The 20,809-nt window shown below is 41.2% G+C and overlaps 1 protein-coding gene across 2 annotated transcripts in view; it reads right to left on the bottom strand.

The window, feature by feature from the left end:
* The window catches only part of MTOR (mechanistic target of rapamycin kinase), a 64,169-nt gene that overhangs the window by 2,518 nt on the left and 40,842 nt on the right, over positions 1-20,809 (bottom strand). For both annotated transcript variants that reach the window (XM_061450095.1, XM_061450096.1), the window contains 23 exons: positions 20,255-20,332; positions 19,879-19,986; positions 17,683-17,808; positions 16,917-17,048; positions 13,275-13,390; positions 11,866-11,983; positions 10,904-11,110; positions 10,176-10,276; positions 9,822-9,918; positions 9,265-9,363; positions 8,824-8,946; positions 8,026-8,208; positions 7,234-7,368; positions 6,761-6,935; positions 6,407-6,542; positions 5,577-5,724; positions 4,574-4,696; positions 4,020-4,102; positions 2,487-2,559; positions 1,883-1,957; positions 1,248-1,383; positions 806-871; positions 30-110 (listed from right to left, as the gene is read on the bottom strand). In XM_061450095.1, the coding sequence (XP_061306079.1) occupies positions 30-110; positions 806-871; positions 1,248-1,383; positions 1,883-1,957; positions 2,487-2,559; positions 4,020-4,102; positions 4,574-4,696; positions 5,577-5,724; positions 6,407-6,542; positions 6,761-6,935; positions 7,234-7,368; positions 8,026-8,208; positions 8,824-8,946; positions 9,265-9,363; positions 9,822-9,918; positions 10,176-10,276; positions 10,904-11,110; positions 11,866-11,983; positions 13,275-13,390; positions 16,917-17,048; positions 17,683-17,808; positions 19,879-19,986; positions 20,255-20,332 (2,719 nt within the window). The remainder of the gene's footprint in view (positions 1-29; positions 111-805; positions 872-1,247; positions 1,384-1,882; positions 1,958-2,486; positions 2,560-4,019; positions 4,103-4,573; positions 4,697-5,576; positions 5,725-6,406; positions 6,543-6,760; positions 6,936-7,233; positions 7,369-8,025; positions 8,209-8,823; positions 8,947-9,264; positions 9,364-9,821; positions 9,919-10,175; positions 10,277-10,903; positions 11,111-11,865; positions 11,984-13,274; positions 13,391-16,916; positions 17,049-17,682; positions 17,809-19,878; positions 19,987-20,254; positions 20,333-20,809) is intronic.

Genomic DNA, 20,809 nt, shown 5'->3' with positions numbered 1-20,809 from the left:
ATCAGCATAGAAACACCAATCAAACTTACTGAAGGAATGGATGGATTCAGGCACTGTGGTCCCAGTTTTCTTATGGGCTGTCTCACCCAATTCCACACTGTCCAACATTTCTATTGAAAAAAACCATGAAAACATTGAAGCATAAATGGGAAGCTGAAAAGCAAATAAAAGAATGTTCTTCTGGAAACAGAAAACTTAATCAGCTAGTTTGAAAAGCATATTTGACTGTCATCAAGTGTACCACACATCCCCAGTGGAAGCATACCACAGGAACACACATTATGTTTCCCCTGCTAACATACTAAAATGCCTGATCCAATTTCTAGAAGCATTTTATATGAAAGTGTAATGAAACATATATTGAAATGACATACAATTAAGCTAAAATTACAATCAAATAAGTAAGTTTATTTGTAGAGCTCCTCATATGAACACTGTCCCTATCCTGCAGTCCAATACCGAGCAACTGCTAAGACTCAACACAAAGCTCTCAACATTCAGTCAGATTACAAGATACTTGCCAGGTTTTCACACTAATATTTGGTAGCTGAGTAAATAACTAATCACATATCAATTACACCTTGGAGTACATCACTTCATATGTGCTCCAGAAGGGTGTTACTTTAACTGTAAAGCAGCAACTGCTTTTTGAGCCACAGTACTGAACTCACCACTTCCCACTCTACAGCTAACGACAATAAACTGTTTGTCCACTTTTGGGGACTGAAAACATTTACCCAGTCTTGTGCACTGCTAAAGTAACCTGTTCCAAACATTCATGACACACACCATCTTTTCTACTCACCTACTGACTGACTGGCTGAGTAGGAATCTGTTCTTGTTCGGGAGCGCTTATTACCCTTTGTATTTGCTGCAAGAAAATGAAAAGTATGAACTAGAGTTTCAGTGTTTCATAGCAAATTTATCCACAAACAATACAGATTTGACTGCCTCTCTCCAGCTCCAGATTTTGTCACCTTGAAACAGCTTTCAATCTCCTCATCACTACCAACCCAAAAAATTTTGCTTGTAGGCTTAGTTCTGTTTCTGTGTTTAAGGTTTTAACCTCAGTGGTAATTTCACATTACAATCCTAAAACTGTGTGGTGCCTGCAGAAATAGCACATGCAAACCAATCATTTCATCAGCTTGTCTTCAAACAGACACTGGATTTCAGGCTTCTGCATTTCTTGTTTGAAACCAGGCTGATTACTCTCTTGCTGTCACTGCTTTATCAGAATCACTTACTGTCCATCAGCCTCCAGTTCAATAATGGGTCATACACAAAGGCTTCAAGCACAGCCATGACACTGTCCTTATGTTCACGCAGGACTTCCATCACTGTGTGACAAGTGATCCTGTAATTGCCATCGAGGCCCGTCACCTTCAGAAGAGAAAGAAGTGAATCAACCATGCTGCTTCATTCACTGTGCAACTCTAACCCTTAAATTCAGGGAGCAGGAAGTGGCTTGTGCTTTGAACTGGAATTCACTGCACTCTGTTCATTAAGACAACAAGTTTATAATGCTCATTACAAACCAAGCAGTTCTCCCTAGCATTAACATAGTCTTTGTGAAGTACTATGTCATTGGCTTTGTCTGCTTGAGGCAAACAGCTATCGAAATGAGGAAACTAAGGAAGGCCTAAGAAATCGGAGGAATTTCAGGGTTTTTGCATCAATTAAAAAGTTGCTTTCCACTGTAATACACTCTAAAGATCACAGGAGATAATATTTCAGCTGCCTTTTCTGTAAGTTAAAATAACACCTCTGGCTCCTAAAGAGTGGAGAGATTTTGCCACCATAGAAAATACAGGAAAAACTGAGAAATTGATGTCTTTTTCCCTAGGAACAATGCCCGTTATATTAAAGAGGGGATGCTTACCTCCATAGCATTTGTCAGCATCCTTGTTAACCTAAATGGAATCTTCTCAGGGAACTTTTCTCTTGTCATTGCAACCTAAACACATAATGATGGAGAATCAGTAAATTAACAGCTAGTTTATTATTTATGAAGCTAATAAGTATTGGGGGGGGGGGGGGTGGTGCTACAATCTCGAAGGTTGTACTGCAAATACAAAATGAAGCCCCAGCTTTATGTTCCTCAGTTCCCATAGATTTTGGGGACAAGTTCCCCTTAGTAACGGGGAAAACCCAAGTGTGTGCCCAGCTGCTAGTGTCCAGTAACACAGACTACCTGCAGCTTACATTGCTTCCAGAAATGTTATGGAAAAGTGGTGTTAGCACCTCTTTGCTTGTTCCAGTGGTCAGCTAATTCCCAAGACACGATGTGGGGATATTTCACAACACATGCCTCTCAGGTAAAGTGTCTATTATTTTCATCTTGCCTATAGGTAAATTAAAGCCCAGAAGAGAGCCAAAGAGATCATACTCCAAAGTCAGTTTATCCTGGCTGATAGATTCATTTCTGTTCCACCAGAAAATGTGAATCACTACAGAAACCTTAATGTCCAAATACAAAGATTTACCTCAAAACAGTCCCCGAAGTCGATATGCAGGATCTTCCCACTCAGTCTATCCAACATCAGATTGGAGGGGTGTCTTTGATGAAGGAGTAGGAGAGAAAACAGGTGACAGACTATTATAAAAACCCACAGTAAATCACAGCAGCTCCAGTCTGAAATGATATTTATCTTCATGAACAAGAACAGCCAGTGACAGCTTGCTTGGCTGAGATCTTCAATCTCAGGATGAACAGAATAGCTTCCTGACAGTGCATCTATCACATTATTTCTGTAATTACCTCTCAGGAGTTAGAGATCTTCTCACCTTGGAAGATAAACAACCTATTGGACCAGAAGCATCAGTTCATTTCCTGGATATGAACATTTATTTTTCAGTCAGGATACATTTTTCTACTTGTTTTGATGTTTTTTCATTTTCTCAGGATAGAAAAATATAATGGGTTATGCTACAGCTGAAGTAATGCAAATTGGATTACCACCAGGAGAGAAAAATCAATCCGGAACAGGAAAACCACAGTGCTGCTATTCGTGCTGACTTGTTTCATTTTTGTTTTAATTCAATTTTCAAAGTTTTATAATTTAATTATAAAGACCTTCAAGATCAGGAATAAAAGCTTTATGTTATGAAAACATTTGAGGATTTAGCTGCTTTTGCATTACAGACCTTAAACCTAAAACACTGTCTTCAAAAATATTTTGGAAGTGATGATGTCCCCTTTTGACAGTAAACCTTATACTAAATCAAAGATCCATTCATTTTACCTTGTTGATTATTATTTACCCAATCCATTTGGACTGTACATACTTCCCTCCACCACGTCTGCAGTGCAGTTCAGAAAAAGCACCATGTTAAGTAATAAACCAACATTAACTTTCATTTGTTTTAAGACCAGAGCAATCTTTAGTGAGTATTAGCGGGGACTTCACGTGTGCCTCTGACAACACACATAGCACTAAAGGCTCCTGCCTTACAGGATAAGAACCCATGAGCAAAAAAGAATGCAAAATGAGTAGTGGTACTGAACCCACCTGGAGGGAGACTCAGAAGACCTATGCCACTAAATACTTTCTTTTTACTGCCTCAGGGAACAAAAAGTGATGCTTGGTCATGCTGTTTCTTTCCACCACAAGAAGCTAGGCCTGGCAAACACAATCACTATCTCATATGCATGAAGCTCACACAAGCACACAGACTGGTGGCAAAAGTTAACACTTCTGTTTTATAGAATGGATGGAGAAAGATTCCCCATTCTGTGAGTGAAAGGAAAGGGCCAAATTAGAACTTGTGGTCCTTGATGTAATCCTGTGTGTATTCCTCTCAAAATGGAAGAAACTCTTATTTGTACTCAGGATACATCTCCTGCCTGCAGTGCTGAAAATAATGGCAGCACAATTAGGCCCTGAAAGATGGTATCATTACAACACAGCAATAACCACAATGAAAGATGTTATCGTAAGAACAGATCTAAGGAATGAATTGATAGGCCTTCACAGTCTGTGCTTTCATTTAAAAGAAACCTTCAGAGCTTCACTCACCTGTCCCCAAGGCCCAGAATGTACCCAACCATTGACATCACAGCTAGTGAACGAGTGTAGTTTGTTCTTCTGTCAAACCACACCTGCAAGTGGAGATAAAACAGAAAACCCAGGCAAGCATGTCGCATGTTTCAGCTTGTATTTTGATTTCTACGTTAACTATTTACCTTATGCACAAAGGGGAACCGTGATATGCTTAGATTCAACACACTCCATAAGCCTAAGGGGGTTTCAAACATCCTCTGACCTTCAATTAGACGTTTAAGCCATTAAGAGAATATATTCTAAGGCTCCTGCTTTTCTCTCTCCATGCACAGCATGCGGAGCTTCAGCTTTCAGTCTTGTACTTAGAACTGCACTCTGGCAGAACCATTGTGCTCTGAGCCTTGTAAGAAGGCCCCTTGTGAAGGGATACACATTCGAAGATACATGTTCTGCAGTGATTCATCTGGAGTTTATGATGAATAAACACCACCTCTCACCCATTCTGCAGAGAAGGTAATCCCACATTATGCTGATTGCCAAACACAAGCCATTACATGTGCTGAACTCACCTCTGAGCTTGGACTTTTCAGCCACAGCAGTTTGGCAAGGTCATCACCAGCCGTGTTATTGACAGCATGTTCAAATACTTCTACTTTCTGCATCAGGGTCAGGTGGTCATAATCTGGAGCCATCTACAATTGAGAAGTGACAGTCAGCAACTTAAAAGCTCCACCTTCAGTAATCCCTGGCTGTACTATGAGAAACACAGTAATCACAAATCATTTCATATCAAGTTTATATTGAAGTTATTTGGAGACTGACCAGTATGTTCCCAAACACAGAGAGATCACAGAATCATAGAATGGTCTGGGTTGGAAAGGACCTTAAGATCATCCTGTTCCAACCCCACTGCCATGGGCAGGGATGCCTCACACTAGACCATGTCGCCGAAGGCTCTGTCCAACCTGGCCTTGAACACTGCCAGGGATGGAGCATTTATCACTTCTTTGGGCAACCTATGCCAGTGAAACGACCACCCAACAGTGAAGACTTAACTTTAAATTGGAAAATAAATGATTTAGCATCCACAAAGTCACCCACAGCCATATTTAATTGGCAAGATTTTTTCAAAACCCATAATCCAAATAAATTTTCTGGGTTGGCACATGCTTTCCTGTTTGGCTGGCAATTCCAAATTTTCTAGTAATGTTCAGTGTCTCCAGTCTAATTTTGGCCCTGTTGCTTAGACACAATGTTTGTAAATGCCAGCAGCGTGGCATCTTGTATAAGGCACATTACAGTCCCACATAATTCCAAACACATTTTAGTCACCAGATGGTACCAACTTGAGGTCACTGCTAAAACAGGAAAGGAGAAACAAATAAAAACATGGCCAATTTTACCTCTTGGTAGCATTTTGTAACTCTTATTTGATATTTCTGCATTTATTGCAGGTACCAATAACAATCGGAGAGCAGGCAAAGGAAGAACAAGCTGAGCACCATTATTCTTCATTAAGACACTAGGGTCCTAAAAGAATGTACCAAGAACTCTGCCAGCTTTGGCCTTTACCCTCAGCATGATGCGATGTTCAATGTTGAGCAGGATCTTTTTCTTCTCTCTGTAGTCTCGTATGAGTGCGTGCAGTGTGTCACAGTGGGGGACCCAACCAATCAAGCCTGAATTTGTAGACAGTGGAATAACAGCATATCTCTGAATGCTACAGGAAAAAAAAGGGAGAATCAGAGATCAAATTGTCGTTTATTGTGAATTGTTACATTTCAAGATGCGTAAAACAACTGCTACTAAATCTGATTCTGATCTAAATTGTCTCTTCAGCAGTTGCTCTGCTTAGCTTCTCTTCAAACAGGCCTGAAACATCCACTTGGATAGACTGCTGCCAGACAGGCTGCAGACATTCTCAAAGCTTACGTGGTTTCCACCGAAAGACTGCTTTCAGAACGTACATGTTGTATCACTCACAGTGATCTACTATTTGCACATGACATTTGATACGTTCATGCTTGACAGAGACTATACAGAACTGCAGTCAGGGACTGTTCACCAAGCTATTTGGTGACTATAATGGAAAACTCCTTGCCAGACCCCCCTGTTCTCAGGCTCCTAAGGCAGTGCTCACACTGCCTTGAAATAAAGGTTGCCTAAAAGACCGTAACTATTTACAGGCTGGGATCTCAATTTAATAAAACAAACAATCCTCTCAGAACACAATTCCTCCTATTCTGAATTCTAGGACTGTTTTGGTCTTTCTTTTTTAATTAACTTTGTTCCAAGATTTGCCATTTCCTCACAAGCCAACTGATTGTGCCAAGGTCACTTGGACACTGCATCTACCTAGGGTGTCACTGTACACAAGCACACTGATTACCCATAGCACACACCTGAGGTTCTTACGAAGAGATGTGGGGTCATTTGCTAGCAGAGTGTTGACCAACCCAAAAAGCTGCATCACTCTTTCATCTTGGCGAAGGTCTTCATGACCCTTCAGAAGGAAGACAAACTCATGCCCATTGCTTCCTGCAAAGGAGTTAATATACAAAAGTTCATTCTTGCTGAACAAACGGACAGGAGTAAATACGTGTGCACCCAAGAACTGGAAAACGTGGTAGTCAGACTGACCAGACCACTAAGAAATGTCTCATCTGAAAGGAAATGTAGAGGATGTTTTACCTGGTAAACATGAAGTTTGACTGTTTACATACTAAAAGAGCCAAGAGAAAACTGCTCTCTCTTACCCATTAATGTTAACTTCCTGGGCCGCTGCTTGGAGGTGATGACCTGCAGCGAGGGTGCAATGGACTGAATGCGTATGATGGGCTGGTTGGGATCGTACGTTCCTGGCACTGCCAGTTCCAGGTCCCGGCACATTAAGAGTTTTGGTGACACGTACTGTAGTTCCAAAGAAGTGAGCTACCGAAACCAGAAGAGATACAACCACAAGAATATCAGTTAAATCTCACTAATGAGATTCATTCTTCTCAATGAAGAGTTCATGCTGTTGAGGGACCTACAACAGCTCAGGCAACTGTCAATACTTCAGATGCTTGCAGGAAGTGCTGCATAAGCAGCAAACTTGCAGCAAATCATATGGAGATATTTCCAGAATACTGAGTTTGAATGTTTTTAATAACCAAAAAATATGCATCAAGGATTGGTATTGACAACTTGCACTGTAAGGTCCACAACAGAACTGTACCTCTCCCCATACCTGTGGTAGCTGCTTTGAGATCCGCCGGAATACATGGTAATAGAGATCCCAAGCCTGAGTTAGGTCTTTGACATTTCCTGATTTCATGTACTTCCTGCACCACTCCTGAGCTTCCATTAGGTCTCTGCCATAGGCCTAGGGAGGAAGTGAAAACAACAGAGGAAAAACATTTCTACAGACTATAGTGGAACAGGGAGAGAGCTCTTAACTGACAAAGAGCATCACAGCCTATTTTCAAACTGCATTACAAATACTTGATCTCACATTTTTATAGTCTATCAGAACTAAAGATTCAGAAATTCCTGAATCCAAGACATTCACTGAGTTTATCAGACAGCGTTGCTCACAAACAGCTTTCATGTAGGAGGCAACAGAAGAAATGGAATCACCCTTTAACAGTAGACTCATAAACTCAAATTAATCCCTTTTGCTAACTTGAGAGAGGTCATCTCTACTATCTGTGCTAGTGGTTGCTGAAGTAAAGCAGACTGGAGTTAAAAGAACTAATTGCAGAACAGCTGTCTGTTTTCTACACCCTATCAGACATCCAGCTGATATAAGACTCCAGGGCAATCTGTACTACTGTGGCCCCTGTAGCACTGTAGTCCCTCAAAGCGATACAGATCTGAAGACAAATGTCAGTAATGAAGTCTATATCTAATGTAATGAGTCCCAAGAGATTTACTCTTTGTGTTAAGATTGCAAAGGTCCTTTGTAAGGTATGGTAAGACACCTGGGACAGGCAGCTGTCCTGCCTAGTTTTGAGGGCATGCAGAAGGTAGTTGGTGATACCTGATTGAAGGATGTCTCTTTTAAAGTCTGAGGTCCACGCTCCATCATTGCATGAAGTGGTTCCAGCACCTCAAACATTCCCTTCACATTCCTTTCTCCAAAGTACAGACGAGATGCTTCTTCCAACCCTTCATGCCACATCTCATGCCAAAGGATGGCTACACGGATTAGCTCTTCACTCACCTGTTTTAGGACATGAAAAGCGATTCAATGCCTAAAGAAAAACACTATGACTCTATATAGACTTACAAACACAAAGCTACTTTCTTCTTATGATTGTTGCTGGCAGCTAGAGGGAGCCACAAGAACTCCTACAACGCTGTTACACTTGTTCTTCTGCAAGGAGCTGAAGAGGCTTTTCTCACCTTATTTAATGCCTTTGACATTTATTTGTCTCGTTTGACCTGAAAGTATTACTTTTCATGTATTCATCAAAAAAATTCATAGCACATGAATTAAATTACTCTTTCCATGAATTAAATTACTCTTTCCATGCTATGCTCTGTGAGTTTTGTTTTCACTTTTCATTATCTCTTTATGGAACAATGATTCTTCATGTATTTCTCCTCGAAATTTATTCATAAGGAGACACAAGAACTCAGTGTTCGAACATTATGGTTCTTTTTAAAGCATTCTGTTCAAGTTGTACTAATACTGTAACTTCTACCAATTGCAAAACCACCCCAAATTAATTGCACTAGAACAAAATCAACAATGAATGAGTCATTTTGTGTTGTTATACCTGTGGAACACCCATTCCTGAAACACAATACACTTTATGGTACACTAAGCACTCACCATCATTGCCTGCTGCACCAGAGTGTTACTGTGCTCACACATGTTTTTCAAGATCTTATTTGCAGCGTTGTGGCGAGCAGTGGTTGTAGATTTAGAGGCCACAGTCAAAGGATAGATCAAAGCCTACAAGGGACATCAACCAATAATACTTTAGAACCATGCCAAAGAGCTACATGCATTGAAAGATTAGCAAAGTGTTAATAAATAACAGCTTTAAGGCTAGACAAGAGAAAGCAAGCTTGCTTCTGGAAAGAGGTGATAGGAATTTGCTATTAAAAGTCTTCCAATCTGAAAAGCTGACAAGACTTTAATTCACTGAGCAGCAGAATGACTTTGAGAGCCTGCATCACATTGGAAGATCAAAACGTGGTTTTAGCAGGTTTTGTTTAGCCTTAACTGGCTATCAGTCCTTGGAAATCCCTCCTCTAATGCAAAGCTTACCTGGGGATGGTACCGTCCAATGTCTGTGAGGAGCTGATGAATGAGACGTCCTACTAATGGTCGAGGGGTGTCAATTCTTGCAATGAGCTGAGGGATAACCTAGTAGTAAGGACAACTAAAATAAACACCCTTGTAATGTGTTTGGTTCACCATTTGTTCTGCCATCAGTTACAGACCTCGCAGTCCCTGAAGCAGACACTAGTCTTTGAAATCGTCAGAGGATAAACACAAAGTTCCAGTGTCAGAAACACAGAACAGCTCAGTAAGATCACAAGTGTTCTGTGCAAAACTTACATGACCCTGTTACGGAAAGAGTTAAGATGTGTCTTGAAGTGTAATGCTCAGGGAAGAAATAAAGCCTTTTTTCATTTATTTACAAGAGCCATTCCATAAGGCAATAATCTGTTAAAGATGCTTGTTAGATCGGTTACAAATTATACTGCACACTGCTCTCACCTACAGAGGACTGTTTAGCAAGGCTTTATCATGGATATCATGCGACAAACCCCCAAGCTCCCTCAGAACTGAGATTCATCTTAGCCTGTTGTGTTCCTTACCTGCAGCCAAGTGTCTATTTGGATTGCCTTGACTCCTTCTACCAAAGCCTCATTCACATCAGGCCAATGGCCATAGTCAAACCACAGAGTAAGGACTCTGAAAAAGAGAAATACCTTAGTTAGGAATGAAGCAAGAAATCCCACTCCAGTCAAATACTTTTAGACCCATTTACAAGTGACACTTCTTCCCAGAACCTACTGATAGCAGTATAAAGGCCAACCCACCTAACAAATTAGCTTGGACTGAAGCATTCTCTTAGTTTAACCTAACACCAAGAAGCGGAACAGCATCTACCTGATGTTAAACCATGTGCCCTTATCAGGTGGATTTCATTTACTATGTGCTTTATGTACCTTAGAGTGTCTTGTAGATTGTTTCCTCGAGACAGAGATATGGAACGGAAGAAACCCTGGACAGCAGGGACTGTGTACATCAAGAGGGTCTTGGACAAATCCTTTTGGAATGAAAAATACTGCATTAGTTGTACATAAGCACATTGGTCCACACGAATCCTCAACATAGCAAGGGTAAAGAGGAAGAAACATGTGGACAAATAGGCCTAATACACAGTATAGTTGACTTCTGCTCATATTCTTCAAAGGAAATGTTGCTTCTGGAATTCTGGAAAGACTATACATAGGTCTTCCAGCCTGGAAAGGAACATACTGTGAAGTGATTTTATACTTCAGTCTGTTGGCAAAACTATGGACAGCAAAGCAGCCTAAAAGCTACAACCCTACTATAACTGGTAGGTAAAAGAGATTCCTCAGAGTCTTTCATGAAGTTCTTAAGCAGCAGAACCTGTTTATACACACACAGCATCACCTATAACAGCCATACATGCCTCTGCTTTAGTTCACAGTTAACTTATGATCATTTGTATTAGTTTAATCCTTTTAAACCCTTAAGACTGAGTTAACCTGAACCTCCTCACTTCTGCTGTAAATTATGAGTACACACACACACACACAAAGACAGCTTCCACAAGCCAGGTAATGCATGGCAGCTTGTTCCCCATTGTAACATTTTACTTCTAAGCAGTAAATACCAATCTCTCAACATAAAGAGGAAAGAAGGGCACCTCAGTGACTTTTTTCTGCACTGGAGATGGGATGGGACTGTTCTCTGTGCTCTCGGCATCACTCTCACTATTGCTGCCCTCAGTGTTAGCACTGGTGATGCTGGCTCCACTAGCATGACGCAGCTTCTTCTTCTCATCTCTGGCCTGGTTTTGATGTTTGTAGTGAAGCACTGCTTCGAAGTTCATCACTGCCCAGGCATGCCAGGCCTGCCAACAAGAGAGAACAAAAGTCAGAAAGAAGATGAATCCTTTCTGCAACCTGTACTTTCTAATTATTAGAGATAATCATCTAACCTTTCTGAGTTCACAGACAACAGTAGTAAGTAATACCCTGCAGACAACCCAATGCTTTGCTTTCTCTAATTGCTTGTAGTTTTAACTGCCTTATTATCTTAAATAAGATCAGGTGAGCTGTTGGCCAGGAGCTCTGTAGCAAAAATTACATCACATGCCATTCACATACAACTTAATTTTTCAAAGCTTAAAATAAAGATTAATATGTTAAGACTAGGGGAGGTGTAGTGGGAAGGAATGCAGGATATGGCTGCCCCAGAGAAGAGCTGGCACCAAATATTAACTGAAACTTCACAACCCTGAAATCAAAGGCTCTTTGGAGAGTTAGCAACAAGGCTACTTTCTAGTTCAAGTATACAGAGTGAGAATAAGTTCATTTTTTTCCATTTAGATTATCCTTTCTCCTTCACTGTTAATTGACAGGAAAGAGAGTCCCAAAAGCAAGAACAGAAAATGAATTGTGGCCTAGTTCTACAAGCCAGATAAAATTCTAAACAGGAATCTCACTGTTGCCTTGGGCTGCTTTCTCTGTTGTTTTAATTGTACTCGCAGTAACAAGGCAGATAGCCACAGGAGATCTTCCTGTGAACACCTTCCTTTGCTGTAGTATGGGATGTGATCAAATTTACTCATCTCTGCAATGGTACTGGAGGCTTTTCCTTACTGACCTTGTACCAGTTGCGATCATGCTCTGTTGCAGCACTGTAGTATTGCAAGACTTTGGGGATGGTACTCTCATTGATGCCTTGCAGATTCAGCTGCCACTCACCCAGCTTCAGGAAACACCTGGTTAAGCAAAGGGATTATTGACTCAGAACCTAGAATTGAAATGAAGCTTGCTGGATTAAGAGGCAAACTTCTTTATCTAAAGCCTGAAAGATATTTCAAGTGGTAAACCCACTCTCCTGCAGACTGGGAGCACATGTGTTAACATGAAAGGTTCAAAACACCTACATCTTACTTCTAAGTGTGGAACTAACCAGTAAGTGGTTTAATTTTCAGGGAGAAAGGGGTCAAACTTTCCTCCTCACATCAGTTATAAAATAAGAAGTAGCTAACAGGAGCATCAGAAGACTTCATTGCTATTGATAACATGCACACAGCATTTGTGCTGGCTAGCCATACTTATCACCATACAAAGTAGCCTTCTGGAGAGAACAGTGACAGACCAACAGTGGAAACACAGAGCGACTGCTCTTCCCCCAAGCCAGAACCCCATTAAGCCATCCCCTCCCAGAGAAAAGGGAAAACAACATATTTTTACTGCAGCAGGGTGGGGCTGTGAAGGTTTGTGCAAAGCTTAATACTTTGTTCCCTCAGCAGGCTTTAAATACCACAGTTACACAGCTGCCCTTTCTAGATTTTGAGTTTTCCAGAAAGCATTGTGCAACAAAAATAGTGTGTGCAGTTCATTACTCACATCTTCTGTGACGGTCACTCTGAAAAACTTAGATGACAGTGTTATCAAATTCCCATTCTCATAAAATCAAATTAAGTGCAGACCTCCTTTAAAAAAAGCCAACCTTCGGTTGCAAGCCCTGTGTAATTGCTTCTTTAAATTAGGAACAACGGATCTGGCACCTCCAGATGCATAGAGGAAATGGAGATTATAAAATGTGGTTTTAATGCAAAAATATTTTAAGAGACCATCACATGCTGGGCACCTCTTGCCCAAAGCACTGCTGTTTTATTAAGGGCACACGCTGCCAAGCACAGATGTGCCAAGCATGTGGGAAGTGTTTCTTTCCTACTGACTGGATGTCCTGAAAACCAAATAGCCATGCTGAGAGTTCTGCCTTCTGCCAGCGAGCCACAGTGCTGGAAAAATCCAACCAGCTGCCACAGACAAAGACAAGCTTGTTTACACTGATGTGTCACAATAACATTCACTGAAAATTATCTAATAGGTAAGAATGTTAATACCAAAGGGGTCTCTACCAGAGAAATGAGAAGCAATCCTTTTAATCAAAGCATGGGTCTCATCTAAATGTGCCATCTGCGTGGACCCTGCAATCTCATCAGGAAAGACATCAGCTTCACTAAACAGCTAAAGGGGATCCAAACACCAGATGCTGACCGTGCCATGAGCTTGTGGAGCTCCTGCTTGTGCTGCTGGTCCTCGGTTGCAATAGCGTGTTGCGCCTGCTGCTGCATTGTCTGCACGAAGTGCTGCATGTGCTGGAACGCATCAATCTGCAATGGGATGATGGTTGCAGTAAGGACCACAGGGGTTAAATACAACTTCACAGGACGGGAAAACAATGTGGAAATCAACTTTCGCTGAAAGCAAAAACTACATTTTGTTTCCTTTCAAAGCTCTTTAGCCTTTTACATCCTTCTAAAACCAGTTTATACTCTATGTATGTAGCACCAAGTAAATGAAGAGGTGAGAGATTCTCGACATCTCAAATCTGGCCACTGAATTGCTACACTGAGGAACAAAGAACTGCTTCATTCCAATGCTAGGCTCACGTTCATGTCATACACTCAGTCAGAAGCAAACCCGACCATAAGATAAGCCACCGTTGTGCTCTGATGTGCAAGAACTCAACTCTGGCAAAGTGACAATGTCACCTGTACAAGAAGCAGTAGAGAATGTCCTGTTACTGCTTATGCAGAGTGAGGTTCTAGTATGATATAGAGACATCCCATTTGCAATTGAGCAGGGACATTGAAAACAGTCCAGCAATTCCAACAATCAAGTTCACAGCTTACAACCTGTATCTGACCAGGTCACTATAATAACAGACAGGATCACAATCCAGAGAAGTCTCCCTATAACATGCTATGGCCTGAAACAGAATAAATGATTTGACAAGATAATGCCTAAAGGAAAAGTTGCAGCTTCCTGATCTTCCCTCCTAACCCCTCAGCTTTGGCGAGGCTTCCAGCACATACCATGGGATGTAAACTTTGAGTTGTTTCAATAAATTAAAGCCTTAAAAACTGTTTAAAAAATACAAATGTACCTTGCTCCTTTGCCAGCAGATTACATAAGGCAGTAGTGCTAAAGCAACTTGCACTACCAAATTTTGAGGGAATTCTCTTTTTGAAATTCCTTGGAAAGAATTATGGGGTAAGAAACCCCCAAATTAAACATTTAATGAAAATACAGTATGCATGCTTCAATGGAAACAATTAAAGCTCCTGCAATCTGCAAGATCATTTTAGTGTGAGGTGTCCTTGCCCATGGCAGGGGGGTTGGAACTGGATGATCTTAAGGTCCTTTCCAACCCTAACTATTCTATGATTTCAGGTCAGAAACTGTATAATATGCTTTCAAGCCTCAAATTTACTTCTGTTCCATCTACAGGAATAAGCTACCTTAGAATGAGGTTAGAACCACCTGAGCTGAAATGCCTCATCTATCCTGGTCAAATGTCAGCCTGCACAAGTCAATTGTCAGGAAAAGGGTAACGTATTAGCCCAGGGTGCAATAAAAGAAAGCAAAGTAAAGAAAGTATCACTCATTAACAGGGGCCATGCCATAGCCTGTAACCTAGATACTTGGTTAGAAGGGGGCAGGAGGGAAACAGCATTCTTATAAATAATTATGCTGTTATTTCTTAAAAACAGACAAAAGGATACTGCCAAACAGTTACATGCCCCTCTCGTATCTGCACACACCCAGCAATCCATTCTTTAGTTTCCATTAACACTCAAAACTGATCACCATAAACCAACAGGCAGAGCACTTAAGGCTGAGACAACAACTGAATTGCTAAGTCTGCACGCAGCCTTGTTCTGGTATATGTCTGCAGAATGCAGCTGCTGCCAAAGGTCCCTGTTAGAAGAAATGCAATAGGCTTTACTTATCCATCTTTTTATATGTGCAAGAAAAGATTCTTGTGCAGCTCTGCAAGTGCTATGAGGCTGGTTTCCATCTAGATGCCAGATCCAGCAGGAAGAAAACTGGCAAGTAAAGAAAAGGCTTTAGGTCAACCAACCTAACTTGAACTCCTCAGCTAAAGAATATGGTCATTTCCTACCATAGCAACCTACTTCAGCAGCTTATTACTTAGGATACCAAATCATGTGAACACACAGAGCTATATGAACTCTGGTCTACATTCCCCACTGGGTACAACTATGTATTATTTAGTTAATGACACTCACTCAACAAGGACATCAGGATACACCCAACCATATAATGCTCCTGGTACCAGAATTCTCCAAACACTTTCAAGTGTTTATACCAAACACTAAGAGTCACTCCATACTGCAGACTTTATTGTACCCTAATATAGCTTCTTCTGTCTCAGAGCAGCACCTTTAACCATGCATTTTAAGTATCTAATTTCCAAGTGCCTCAAAGGACTGAACCATTGACTCAGCCCTTCCTGCAGAAGAGCGCTCAGAGAAAGGGCTGAGCCTTGCATGCAGGTCTAGGATTAGTGCTAGCTTAGGTAAAGTATTCCTCCCTCAGCACTGTAAACACCACCCAGTTTTAATGTGTTAGAAGGAAAAAACCCCAAACCCTTAGACACACAGCTTACGTACTGTATTTAAATAGGAAATCATTCAATGAGCAAGAGGAGGCAATTCTAACCACATCTGTTCCTCCTTCCCACCTTTGCTGCTTTTCTGATCTTTTATTTTCTCCTGTCTTCATGGGCTCCTCATATTCTTGCATCAGTTTAGTTTAGATACATTCTCTTTTCCACCCCCTTTATCTTTATGCCTTCTTTCATTCTGCTTTCTACAACTGTATCAGTTTCCTGCATCTTGTCCATTTCTTTATCACAGGCTAAACACAAAGAAGTCCCCTTTCACTTGAAGACACAAGCAGAGAAGACCCATATGCTTCTTGGGTAATTTACTGAAGCAAGTGAGAGACCACTGCACGATTTTACAAAGCCAATAGAACAGGGCCTCAGCAGCAGCTCCTTCTGGTTTTTACATTCAAATGAGAATAGTTAGGTCATGCAATGTTCCCGTAGCAATGGCTCTGCTCCAGTGCTGGCAATCCCAAAGACAGGAAAAATAAAAAAGATGTGGCAGAATATGAGGATAAATGGAGGCTTTAATGTATATTAAAAAAAAATAGATACGTTATCCAGTCTGGAGCTTATTGGATTTGATTATGTAAATTCTCCCTGTGTTGCAATGTCAAAAACATTCACCCCAGGCTCTTTGGAGCCAAACTGCTCCCATGACAAAACCCTATGTACTTTTCAGCTGTCTTTCAGTTAGAAATTTTCAATAATGTCCTTAATAGAAGTCAGTTCTGCTCAGCAACTAAGTACAAACTGTTCAGGATGCTTGTCTGTAAGACTGGTAATAAAGACCCCCTCTTTCAACATGTAACCCTGCCCATAGGTACAGTGTGGAAACCTGGCAATCACAACAGTGGATGAAAAGTCAAGTACAAGCCCACACAGTAAAACCCTAGCGAGGACAGAAGAGCTACTACTATAGACCATTAATCTTGGCTGCATCCCTTGGGTACCTGATACTGGTTTAGTAAAAATAATCTTTCCATGTAGGAAATAAAATTAGGGCCAGGCCTTCCCTGTCACTACAGCGTTGTAAAGGAAGATTTCAAAAGCTTATCTTCTGAAGAACAATAAGGAAAGGGATTCATGATGCTTTTTTAGGTGAGCAAAAATAACACCTTCAGCCTTGACGTTGTTCAGGGGATTATGAAGAGCTCATGTGTGTGCCACAGCACAAAACTTGAGCAATGAAACATAAGGAGTATGATGATGCTCTTCAGTACCTTGCGGGCGCTCTTCCACATGTGCTTCATGTATGCGTAAGTCACTTGGGGATGAACCGTTGGCAGGGGGTGATCCAGCTGTCGAGATGGATCTACCCCCAAGAGCAGGACAAGTGTCTTATGGGCCAAAGCCTGGAGAAAGTTGCAAAGAGAAAAAGCAGATTAAAACAAGCTCACTCGTACCTCCATTTCATATTGATCACAGACCTACCTGCCACTAAAAATATACCTTCAACCCTCCAGATAAAACAAACAGCAGCTTTTTTACTGCTCCCTGGACTCATAGGAATATCACATAATAAACCATACGTCTTCACTGGGATCAGAGCATTAGATTCTCATTTCAGAAGCCAGTAGAGAGTGTGAAATCTCTGTTGCAAGTAGCTTTGGTAATAAATCTTGTGGTGAATGTTGAAATAGGATTTTAATGTTCAACGATAACAACATTGCTAAAGCACTCTGTCAAATCTACAATGTAGAGAGCACTATTACAACTACCAATGCTGTATGAGAACTTTCAGGTATAGCATCCAATAAAAATTGGGCTCCAAGGCTCCCAGGTCCCACAAAAACAACCTTGGCTACAAGGAGGAACTCTACACCGGTTACAGTTTTAGCTTTTAAGCAACTGACCAGCCTCTCCCTCAGAGGTGAGCCCATCCCATTTGGACAATTAAAGTGTTTGGAAATGCTCAAGGTTGAAGCAGCACAACAAAGCCAACTGTTTAAAAAGCTGCTCTAGAGGGTAGAGCCTGATCATGCTCACCAGTCTCCCACTCTTGCCACACAAGCTGGCATACTTGAGCCAAGTTCTCATGTCCTCATGGGGATTTACAACAAGGGATCGGACCATCAATATTCTTTGCCAGTCTTCCACAATTCGTTGGCAGCCCTGAGAGAAAAAAAGAAGAGAGAACCTGTTAGTGTTTCATTTCCAATCTACTCCACAGAGCCTTAATTCAGAATCCGAAGGGACTTTTCCAAGATGGGAGACTTTAGCACCCGCAATTCACAGCAGGCCAACATTACAAAGTAAGTGGCTATTTCTTTAACACTAATGTGTGGAGAAGGTTAAGTCCTTGACTCTTGTTCTCTATAGCCAGCTCAGTGTTTGAAGTCTAACAATATCCTCTAATGGAAAAAGGAGAAAAGCTTCTGAAGCAGAAATGCATCCAAAAATCAGAAAAGTTCTCTGTGCAATTCCAAAACAAGTAGAGAGTTTTATAACCTTTTTCAACCTAGTTTTAAAGCCTATTTTGGTTTAAACACTGACAAATCTCAAGATGGTACAAAACCAAACTGTTGCAAAGATATTTTTGTTATCACCCTTTTTCTTCTCCTTGCATGTGTTGCTCTTAGAGGCTGGCATGACTGAACTGCTAACTCTGCCAGAAACTGCAGTTCCAACTGCTATGCTGCTTGTGCAAGCACTGTCTGGTTCTCGCTGTCTGAAGGGAGAAGCACAACAACATTGTCAGAGCAGGATGAGTCTGTATTTCAGATGTCCAAGGATGCTGTAAGAGAAGTAGAACTGTGGAAGGGACAGTAACAACCAAATACATGATGCTTGCTGTAATGGCCAAGTGCTTCATGGTAACAGTGATGCTCTGAAGTTTGTATCAATCCAGAGACTACTAAGACTTAGCTTAGAGGTAAACAAAAGAATTTCCAATGGCATTAAGCACTTTGGCACCAAAACACCTATTTCTTTCCCTTTTCCCCCCATATTGAGGGCTGGGAAACTAGGCAACGCTTGTTCCTTAACACCCAGTTAAGCCTAGTCCAATAGGCATTTTAAGATTATTAAAAAGCAGCTATAAAATGTCCAAGAACTGTATGTACTGCTTTTAGGACTATAAACAGCTGTAGTCAGACATTACACTTCCTGTCACTCTCAATTTCAGGAATGGTCCCGAGCTTTTCCAGACAGGAATGCAGATGGGACACTAAAAGCTTTGTCACAGTTTCCCAAACAGCTACAAAATAGGCAGCAGTAACAGCCTTTCATAAGGAGGCAGATAAAGAAATCAAGAGTGAGGAACTCTGCTCAGGGAGGAACTCTTCCTCCAGGCAGCATACTGGAAGCTGGTGTAATGAAAGCATTTTGCCCTAATTATGCCTTTTTTCGTCCTCTCCTTGCCTTGCAGGAATCACCTCTTTAAACAGTATTCCTGTAGGAACAACTTCAGCTGATGATGTTCACTTTCACTGGAGGGATGCCTCCTGTAAGAAAATAGTCTCCAAACATTTGGCTGATTTAAATCTTCAGAGGTGCTTTGGATTTTTGCTGTTTACAGTAAGAAAGGTACAATCTTTTCTTTAAATACAGGAAAAAACAGCATTGCTACAGGTCTTTTAAGTGGACAAGGCTAATCACAGAATCAGTCTCACTCAGGTTGGAAAAGACCTTTAAGTTCACCAAGTCCAACCATAAACCTAACACTGCCAAGTCTACTGCTAAGTCAAGTCCCCGAGTGCCACCAGTCAATTGGAAATGTCCTTGTAAGAGAGTAAAACAAGAGGAACAGGGCAATCTTTTACAAACACAAATTCTCTGTCCAGTTTTCCAGCACTGTGAGAGAATGTGCTCCTTCAAATGCAGCCAGCCAGGTAAAAAGTTCAAACTAGCCTTATCCAAACCAGTATTGCCGGGTGGGATCCAACACTGAGATAAACAGCCTTGGAGCTGTTACTAGTGCCTCCATTCTGTACACATCTATTTCAAGGCTTAAATCACCTTACTAAATGTCACATCAGTAGACACCTCAGGAGCATTAACCAAAATCAAAAACCACCAGGACAAATGCAAAGGAGAAAGCACGTAGCCCTGTAAGCATATATGCTATTAGGAGAAAAAGAGAAACGGTAAGACTTGCTGAGCCATCATGCTGATTCGAAAGGAAGCCGTTCACATCAGCACAGCACATCAGCATCTCCATCCTTGATCTTTACATAGATGTACCTGCAGTCTTTCCCACCAGATCTGGCGGATGATCTCACGGCGCTCTGGTACAAGTTTATACTGGATAACCTCTTCCAGCTCTGACAGCATCTGGCAGGATACCATAGCCTGAAGGAAACAATCACATTCCATTCCAATCACTACAAAGCACATCTATAATTAAGGAACAGTATTTTGGCATCAAAATCTTAAGTACATATGCTGCCCAACAGGTAGAGAATCCCCTGCTATATACTGGTATTTAGACAATCATAGAATCACAGAGTGGTTTGGGTTGGAAAGGACCTTAAATACAAGCACTACTCAGAAGTTTTAGGCAACTTCTAAAAACAGTCTGAAGCAGCAATGAGGAGAATGAAGGCTGAGACACACTTACCCCATAGGCTCGACTGTAGCTCTCTCCTGCCATGGCAGTCAGCTCAGCGTCTAGCAGATCTCTGGCTTTGTCAATGCACTGAAATAGAACAACGTATTGGTGCAAATGCGGTATGTTTTATCTAGAGCCAACTGATGGAACTGCTATTCATCTGCTCCATCTCACGGCTTTGTTCCCATTCTTCAACAAGAACCATGGAAGGATGCTACCAATAGAAGGATTTGGCAGGAAAACAGGAGAAGTCAATGGGGTTTCATTAATTACCTGCACAGTTTGAAATTTGTACTAAGAAATACTAAACTGCAGTATTTCTAATCCTACTGCCATGTAGGGATCATCATTAGTAACATTTATAGAGGGAAAGAGAAGCTCACATTTTAGTGCAGGAGAGTCATTTACAAAAAAGCCTCAAGACACATCATTTGATAATACACAGGGATAGAAAATAGCTTTCTGTTTTATGTAACCCAACAGGTTTTCACGAATTTTACAGGACAGCAAATTCCATTCTCCCTCCTCCAAGATATGCTCTTCAAGCATGAAATAAACCCAGCT

This window comes from Pezoporus flaviventris, unplaced genomic scaffold, assembly GCF_033815535.1.
Source record: "Pezoporus flaviventris isolate CSIRO_AGI_PZ_B2104156 unplaced genomic scaffold, CSIRO_AGI_Pfla_v1 ptg000009l, whole genome shotgun sequence".
In the NCBI taxonomy this organism is placed as follows: Eukaryota; Metazoa; Chordata; class Aves; order Psittaciformes; family Psittacidae; genus Pezoporus; species Pezoporus flaviventris.
Note: the sequence above shows the minus strand (reverse complement) of the source record. Positions and strands in the feature narration are given on the sequence as shown.